Consider the following 8,818-nt stretch of genomic DNA (forward strand, 5'->3'; position numbering starts at 1 on the left):
ACAGCCACTTACTTTGCTGTTCTCAGGAGCAGCCAGCACCTGCGTGTGTGCCTTCTCCAACAGCCAGCCGCAGTCTTCAGTCCTCCAGTTCTGAAGGGTCGCTATAACTTTCCCACTTCCATGCCAACGCTTCTCCATCTTCTTATATTTTGTTTGTCTGTTTTGAGACAGGGTTTCAAACTTAGAGAAATCCAACTGCCTCTGCCTCTGCCTCTGCCTCTGCCTCTGGGGCGGAGAGAGGCTGAGATTAAAGGTGTGAGCCCCCACATTTCCATCTTTTTAACTATACCAAGTTCCCATGAAGTGGTGGGTAGGTCACCCAAGTTTCTGTTTGTGTTCCCCTAACAGAGCACAAGTGTCTCCGCGAACCTGTTGGTCATTAGTGTACGTCCTTTAGAGAAAGGTCTAACTAGATTGTCTCTCCAGTTTTGAATTGGATTAACTTCTCCCTGGTATTTGTAGAAGTCCTCTGTTGTATCGTGGATCTGAAATCTTTACCAGACACAAGAACTTTCCAGTATTTCTTTCTTCTACCCAGCTTACCCTTGCACTCCTTAACAGGACATCTGAAGAGCGCTGGCACTTTTTGTAGATGGAGTCAACTCAACTATCTGTGCTTTAATGTTCTAACACAAAGTTTTGCCTAATGCAGTCATGATGAGATGTGCCCATGTCTTTTCTTAGAATTTGCATGTCTCATTTCCTACTTTAGTGTGAATTTTGCTTATTTATTTATTTTTAGTTTTTCGAGACAGGGTTTCTCTGTGTAGCCTTGGCTGTCCTGGACTCGCTTTGTAGACCAGGCTGGCCTCAAATTCACAACGATCCGCCTGCCTCTGCCTCCCAAGTGCTATAATTAAAGGTGTGTGCCACCACGCCTGACCCTTTACTGTGAATTTTATTTGTGACGCTTGGTGGTCACTCACGCTTGTTTTTTCACATGCGAAGAACTAGTTGCCCCAGAATCGTTTCTCTCTTTAGGAAAAAAAAAAAATTATTTATTTATTATATATACAATGTTCTGTCTGCATGCACACCTACATGCCAGAAGAGATCATCAGATCACATTATAGATGGTTGTGAGCTACCATGTGGGTGCTGGGAATTGAACTCATGACCTGTGGAAAAGCAGCCAGTGCTCTTAACCGCTGAGCCATCTCTCCAGCCCCCGAAAAAAAAAATTACTCTTAAGAATGATTTCACAGCATTTGTTAGGATCTACCTGATCATCAACATGGGTGTGTTTGCTTTGGGAGGTTCTATAAGCCAGGACCAAATCAAATCGATTTCTCAAGTGAGAATTTTTTTTCCCCCAGCAATATGCGGCTTATTGCCAGTTGTCTTCTGTGTCAAGTTGCTATGGTAGAGTGTTAACTTCATTCCTGTATAGACTTTCTCTTTCTTGAAGGAACATCAGATTCCCCACCTGGGCTCTTGTCACCCTCCCTGCTGAAAAGACAGCCAAGGAAAAATAAGGAGACTCCCCCCCCCCACCCCCCCCGTGAGGGCATAACAATTTGAATGGGAAAGTAGTGGGGCGTGGTGGCGCACGCCTTTAATCCCAGCACTCGGAAGGTAGAGGCAGGTGGATCACTGTGAGTTCAAGGCCATCCCGATCTACAAAGCGAGTCCAGGACAGTCAAAGCTACACAGAGAAACCCTGTTACGGGAAAAAAAAAAAAAATCAAAAACAAACCAAAAATGTTGAAGAGAGAGATTGATAGTGTTCCGGCTACAGCCGGAAGGCTCTTAGCCAGCCAGGAACAATCTCTCGCAGAGCAAGCCTACAGTTCACTGATGAGAGCAGCTGCAGGGCAGTCTGGAAGGCTTTGGTCAAGAGAGCTCTGTGCAGCGGGAGCCAGTTCTCTCTTCCTTTGCCATGGAGCTCTCAAGCCCTCTGTTCTAGCTGCCCCGGGATTTCAGGGCCCTGGGCCCTGATTGGCAGGCAAATGCGGTTAGAAACGGGTGGCCAATCAAAACGCTATGAGCAGCTCCAGTTGCTATGACAGCAGCGGTTACTTTTCCCAACATGATCCCACTTAGGGCTATGGTTGTCAAAAGCCTGGGCCTTCCTGCAGCTGGGAGGTTGTTCTCCGCCCCCCCCCCCCCCCCCACCCCTGCAGTCCCCTTGCTCTCAGGGCACCCCACATGGCGTGGGAAGCGCCTTATGCAATGAGGAGTGACCAGATTATGTCTTGCTGAATCCATGGCAAGGTAAGAGCTGGCCTTCAAAGACAGCTGTTTCTTTCTCTCCTCTCCACTGAACCGTCCGGAGTCTGACCTAGTCCCTCTCTCTGTTACTCCTTCCCTCTTTGCTCTCATGTCCTCAAATCTTGGTCATAGTGCTGCTGACCTAGTTCGCTATGGACAGCATTTAAATTTTATCAGTTCATTTAAACTCACACACAACCACATCGGTGTTTTTAATCAACTCAGAAAGGGGACGTAACGTCAGCTTCTCACTGGAAATTCAACTAGTAGTCACCTTACCGTTAGCAGTTAGATTAGCTTTTGACGTGGTGGTGTGTGGGTTTTTCTGGGGAGATAGGATATCAGTGATTGACCAGAGCTGGGCATGGTGGTGCAAGCCTTTAATCTCAGCTCCCAGGAAGCAGGCTCAGGTGGCTTTCTGTGAGTTTGAGATCAGCCTGATCTACATAGTGAGTTCAAGGACAGGCATAGTTAACTGTCAGGAGCATGGCCAACTCGAATCAGCAGCATCACCCAAAGGCCATCCTCAGCATGAATGATGACTGATGAAAACTGCATCCCAGGAGTTCTCGGCAGCTTGACAGCAGCGGCACTGGGGACTGCCCTGTCCCCAGTGGCTACTGCCTTCAAAACCCTGGCAAAGGCCTTGCCAACCATATAACCCCATGAGATTCCGGAGCCTGGGGGCTTCCCGGGCTTCCTGGGCCCTGTGGGCCTCTTTCTCCCTCCAGCATGGAGTGTCAGATGGAGGAAGAGGTCGCACAGTGCCCGTACTGGAACCCACGCCGCTCCTCTTCGCAGCCCGAGCTTCATTCTCAGATACCACAGTCTCTCACACTTCCCTCCCCGCACCTAAACCACTGGAGATGCACAGGGTAACCCAAGACTCACAGGGCGATAGGTCAGCCCTGCAGAGGAAGTTCATGCCCAGAGCGCAGCCCCTAACCATCCTGTAGTGTCCAGGAAACACCAGTGAGAGTTAGGATCACTGCCATAGCCTAAGTGTTGCTCCCCTAGAGAAATCATGTGCGAGCATATCAGACTGCTCGGGAGGCAGAGGCAAACGGATCTCTGTGAGTTCAACGTCAGGCTGGTCTACATAAAGAGTTCCAGGCTAGTGAGAAATACATAGTGAGAACCTGTCTTTAAAAAAACAAAACAAAACAAAAAACTAGAAGCTAGTTACCAAAACACACTCACATTCAGGAGCGTGTTTCACGGTAGAATGTGTAGGCCGTGGTTTAAAACCACCATCATAGACCATCATTCTATTAAAGGGAAGTCATTCTCACTCAGCCAACTAAATGTTATTGTTATCATTCATTAATATGCTGGTGTATTTTGTGGAATGAATTGAAAGATTACAAGGCAATACTCTTGAATCAGAACATTTTTGTTTTTAAAGAAAACATTATGTCAGCTGGGCACGGCGACCCACACCTGTAATCCCAGCACTCAAGGAGGCAGATCTCTGTGAGTTCGAGGCCAGCCTGGTCTACAAAGTGAGTCCAGGATAGCCAAGGCTACACAGAGAAACCCTGTCTCAAAAAAGCAACAACAACAACAACAAAAAAGTCACTAGACTGGCCTCCATATTCCACTATTTGTTGCCTGGAATCATTTTTTAGGATACAGTTCAAATTAAAGTATTTGCAGTTCAGAGGAAAACATGACTTCAGAGTCCATGCTTATAACAGCCGTTCATTAGATACCCATGTTCAAGGTCTTTTGTGGGCGGGGCCACTCATCAACGCAGCTTAAAGCACCTGAAAGCCATGCCCTTAAAGCTTGCTTAGGAATTACAGGCACTGAACGTGGGGAGGAAGGGCCAGAGAATTCCGCCGTGTGTGACTTACCGCCAGGTTATTTATTAAGGAAAGAAGGAGGGAGGCCTGGGAAATGACAGCCGTGGTTCCGCTATCAGCGAGTGACGAAGATGATGGGTGTGAAGAGCATGACTTTGTCATAATTCTAATAATCTAATAGCCTGCTACAGAGCGTAACTCTAACTTCTTACAGCCGAACCGGCGTCGCTTGTCTATCAGCTTTGTGCTAGACTAGTCTCCTGTTCTATCCTTCACCGGGAAACCATATTATTTATTCACACAGTTCCACAATCTGAAGGAAAACTGGGAAACTACCTATTACAAATATCTACACATGGTTGTAAAACTTCAGTTTATCGAGCAGGAGCTAATAGCAATAAAAACAGAACAAAAAAAGTGCGGACACCTCCTCGAGAACCAGAGGAACCTGGAGGAAGAACTGCTCCGCTTCAAAAGCTGGGTGCGCGAGAACGCGGTACGTGGCGTCAAGATAGACCAAATGAAGGAGAGACGAGGAATGCAGGCAGTTTGCAGAAAGCTTTATTTTAAAAATATGTATTTATTATGTATACATTGTTTTGCCTGTATGTGCCCCTGCAGGCCAGAAGAGGGCACCAGACCTCATTATAGATGTTTGTGAGCCACCGTGTGGTACAGAAAGCTTTTTTAAGTTAGTCTATAACGTGCTTGAATTCATTCCAGCACAATGGTAACGTGCCTTACATCCCTTGTATTTCCTCTTCTGCCAGTGGCAGTCGGCTTGGTAGATTTCTGAGCGTCATGTGTTTCTTTAAAGTTCTCAGTGTATGTTATTCTGGTTTGCTCCTCTTGTATTGCTGAAATAAAACACTGACCAAAAATAACTAGGGGAGATGTGCTGGATGGTTTTATGTCACCTTGAAAGGAGCTAAAGTGATCTGAGACACGAGAGAGCCTCCATTAAAAAAATGCCGCCATAAGATCTGGCTTTAATTAGTGGTTGGTGGGAGAGAGCCCACCCCGTTGTGAGTGGTGCTATGCCTGGGCTGGTGGTCCTGGGTTCTATAAGAAAGGAGGCTGAGCTGGGCGTGGTGGCGCACACCTTCAATCCCAGCACTCAGGAGGCAGAGGCAGGCGAATCACTGTGAGTTGAAGGCCAGCCTGGTCTAAGAACTGAGTCCAGGACAGCCACGGAGACACAGTGAAACTCTGTCTAAAAAAAATAAAATAAAATAAAAGCAGGCTGAGCAAGATGAGGAGCAAGGCAGTAAGCAGCACCCCTCCATGGCCTCTGCATCAGCTCCTGCCTCCAGGTTCCTGCCCTGCTTGAGTTCCTGTCCTGGCTTCCTTCAATGATACACTATGACACGGAGATGTAAGCCCGATAAATCCTTTCCTCCACAGCTTGTGTTTGGTCATGGTGTTTCACCATAGCAATAGCAACCCCAAGACAAGAGGGAAGTGTTTATTTTATTTTTTTTTATTTTTTATTTTTTGGAGGGAAGTGTTTATAAAAGGCTTTCACGTCCTGCTCACAGGCTGTCACTGAGAAACATGGAAGCAGGAACTCAAATCAAGCAGGGCGGAAACTGGTGAAGCAGAGGCAGGGAAGGAGCAGTGCTTACTGGCCGGATTCCTCGGATCCCCCGTGGTGCGCTCAGCACAGGACCACCTGCCTGGGGGCGGGGCGGCACCACCCACAGTGGGCTGGGTCCTCCACATCCATCGCTAACCAAGGGAATGCCTTATGTACTTGCCCACAGGCCAATCTAGTGGAGGTAATTAACTCCTCAGGGAGGTTCCTTCAGCCCAGATAGGTTCTAGGCTGATATCAAGTTGACACACACAAACAGACTGATCTTCCACAATATTTTAATTAGACTATCTTTTGCATTTTAAGACAATTGAGAAGAGAAATTTCTATATTAAAGTTAAAACATATTCTTCACTATTTCTTCAGTTACATTTTTTAAAAATATTTTTTTTGCTGGGCGTGGTGGTTCTCACCTTTAATCCTGGCACTCCGGAGGCAGAGGCAGGCAGATCACCATGAGTTCGAGGCCAGCCTGGTCTACAAAGTAAGTCTAGGACAGCCAAGGCTACACAGAGAAACCCTGTCTCAAAAAAACTATATATATATATGTATATATATATATATATATATATATATATATATATATATATATATACACACACACACATACATATAATTTACACAGTATTCTGACTGCCTGTGAGCCAGCAGGCCAGAAGAAGGCATCAGATCTCATTATAGATGGTTGTAAGCCACCATGTGGTTGCTGGGAATTGAACTCAGGACCTTGGGAAGAACAGCCAGTGCTCTTAACCTCTGAGCCACCTCTCCAGCCCCCAGTTAAACTTTTTAATTGATTCATTTGTTCTGTGAGTTAGAAAATTACATGGGGCTAGGATGAGAGTGGCTAAGAGCTGAGGTGGCAAACACAGGGCCCTGGGTTCAACCTTCACCACCATTCAAAGGTGGTGCTTTTTTAAAAATGTTTTTAATCAGGTTTTCGTTTTGTTTGAGACAGGAGTTCATTATATAGACCAGACTGGCTTGAGTTTGGAGATCATCTGCCTTCCATGTGCCACCATGCCTGGCTTTATGGTTTAAATGTAAGACAGTCGACATTAGAAATAAAAATTTGTATTCCCAGCATCTTATTTAACGTACTTAGAAGACTAAAGTAATTGTCTGAGGGCTGATTATTTTGAGATCTTGTGCTTTTTTGCTTTAGACCCAAGCAAGAGATCAAGACAGCAGGGAGAATTTAAGAGACACCAACGATGCTACCGCGATAAGCCAGTTGGACCTCAGAATTAAAAACATGGAATCTCAGCTAGCCCCGAGGGGAGCTCGGCCAAGTCTCCACAAAGGGGGAGTGCCAAAATACAAGCAGCACTGTGGTGAAGAGAGAGGCATGACACAGCCGCTGAGAACAGAGCTGGGGGAGCAAGCCAAAGCGAGGAAGTAGCGAAGCTCGTTGCTTTGTCTCTGCCATGCACTGATGGGTACCAGATCTCAGAAGATGAGTGTGCTCTTGAAGTGATGTTCAGGGAGGCTCTTGCTTCTTCCCCTTTCCAGCTTGGCTCTCTGTGGTCTTTTGTCCCCTAAAGCTCTCTCATGTAGCCAGCCTGACCCATTAGTCTTTTAGATTAGTGCTCTAAAGCTTCTTAAATAAGGCGTTTATATTCTTACCTAATTGCTTTTCTCCATTCTATTAAATAGACGTTTTAACATGTGTAGCTATTTGGGGACTCTTCCTTGAACGGCAAGGGACGGGAATGGCGATCTCTTTGCCTAGGATGTTCTGACATGGGGCAGGCGGTCCTGGATCGGGATCTTTGGTGTCACCTATTGAAGGGTACCTGTCATTAACAGGTTTTCTAGTTTGTATACAGACATACATATGATGCAGGAAAGAAGCACACGAGGGGAGGGAAAAATAATTCACAAAATTATCAGAATAGCTCCATGGACAGTGTGAAGGGGTTTGTAGACCTGCAGAAAGGACATGCTCCACCCTGGGTGGACCACCCAGGAGCTTCGCTCGCTATCTCTGATCACCAAACCAGTTTATTTCCTCCTCCCCCCCCCCCCCGGGCCCCGCCTGCCCCAGACTGCTACCCTGAATCATCCCTCAGTATCAAATGCTTACTCTATCCCAGGTTTAAGGTGAATCATGAAGATACTTGAAATGACTTCAAGGAAGGATTTTTTTTTTTTAAAGTCCCAATGCAACTTACAAAATACAAGCTATTTCTAGATTGGTTTTCAGTTTTATTTTTAATTAAATACACTTAAGAGCACAGTAATTATGGATGAAGGTATGTATAGCATACAAGTATTAGGGATGGAGAGACTGCTCAGTTGTCAACAGCATTCACTGCTCTTCTGTAGGATCCAGGTTCAAGTCCCAGAATCCACGTGGCAGCTCACAACAGTCTATGGCTACAGTCCCAAGGGATCCAAATCCCTCTTCTGGTCTCCAAGGGCACTATTCGCACATAGTACATAGACAGAAATGCAAGCAAAAACCCATACATATAAAATTAAAGGAACATTTTATGGCATCATCAAGACTTTAAATATAATTTTGTTAATTATGTGCACATGTGTGGGTATGTGCATAAGAGCCCAGGTGCTCACAGAGGCCAGAGAAGTCAGATGCCCCTGAGCTAGAGTTACAATTGGTTGTGAACTTTTGATATGGATGGTGGGGATTGAACTTGGATCCTCGGGATCTGATCACATCCAAAGACCTACTAGGTCTCTGTGAGCTAGCTGGAATACAGGCACACCGTTAATCCCAGGAGATGGAGGCAAGCAGGTCTCTGAGTTCAAGGCCAGCTCAGTATATAGCAAGAACATGTTTCAGGTTTAAAAAAAAAAAAAAGCGTGGGTCCAGGGATGGTGGTACATGCCTTAATCCCAGCACTCAGGAAACAGACATGCAGATCTCTGAGTTTCGGTCAGTTCTGTTCAGGAGTCCATTTGAGCGTGATTTGAGAGGCTGCGCAGTGGAGTTAAGTCCATGGCAGTTCAGTTTGTGGAATTCAGAGGCAGTGTTACTGGGAGAGTTTTACTGAGACAGGCTGAAAAGAGGACAAGCTAGACACAGGTGAAGACAGAACAAGCCAGAGAGTGAGAAGGAGCGAGAAGATCAGAACAGATTGCCAAAGTTAGTATGAGGCAAACCAGAGCGATTCAGTCAGAAGCTGAGAGAAGCCATTTTGAGTCAGTCAGCTTGGAGAGGAGTTCCAGGCAGACAAATGAGTTG

General features: G+C 46.1%; 1 protein-coding gene across 1 annotated transcript in view; it reads left to right on the forward strand.

The window, feature by feature from the left end:
• LOC127205517 (ankyrin repeat domain-containing protein 36C-like) overlaps positions 1-7,012 on the forward strand; it is a 105,144-nt gene extending 98,132 nt beyond the window's left edge. Inside the window, exons 26-27 of the mRNA XM_051164711.1 lie at positions 4,321-4,512; positions 6,776-7,012. Of these exons, the coding sequence (XP_051020668.1) occupies positions 4,321-4,512; positions 6,776-7,012 (429 nt within the window). The remainder of the gene's footprint in view (positions 1-4,320; positions 4,513-6,775) is intronic.
• The last annotated feature ends 1,806 nt before the right edge of the window (positions 7,013-8,818 follow it).

Source organism: Acomys russatus, chromosome 22 (assembly GCF_903995435.1).
Source record: "Acomys russatus chromosome 22, mAcoRus1.1, whole genome shotgun sequence".
Taxonomy (NCBI): Eukaryota; Metazoa; Chordata; class Mammalia; order Rodentia; family Muridae; genus Acomys; species Acomys russatus.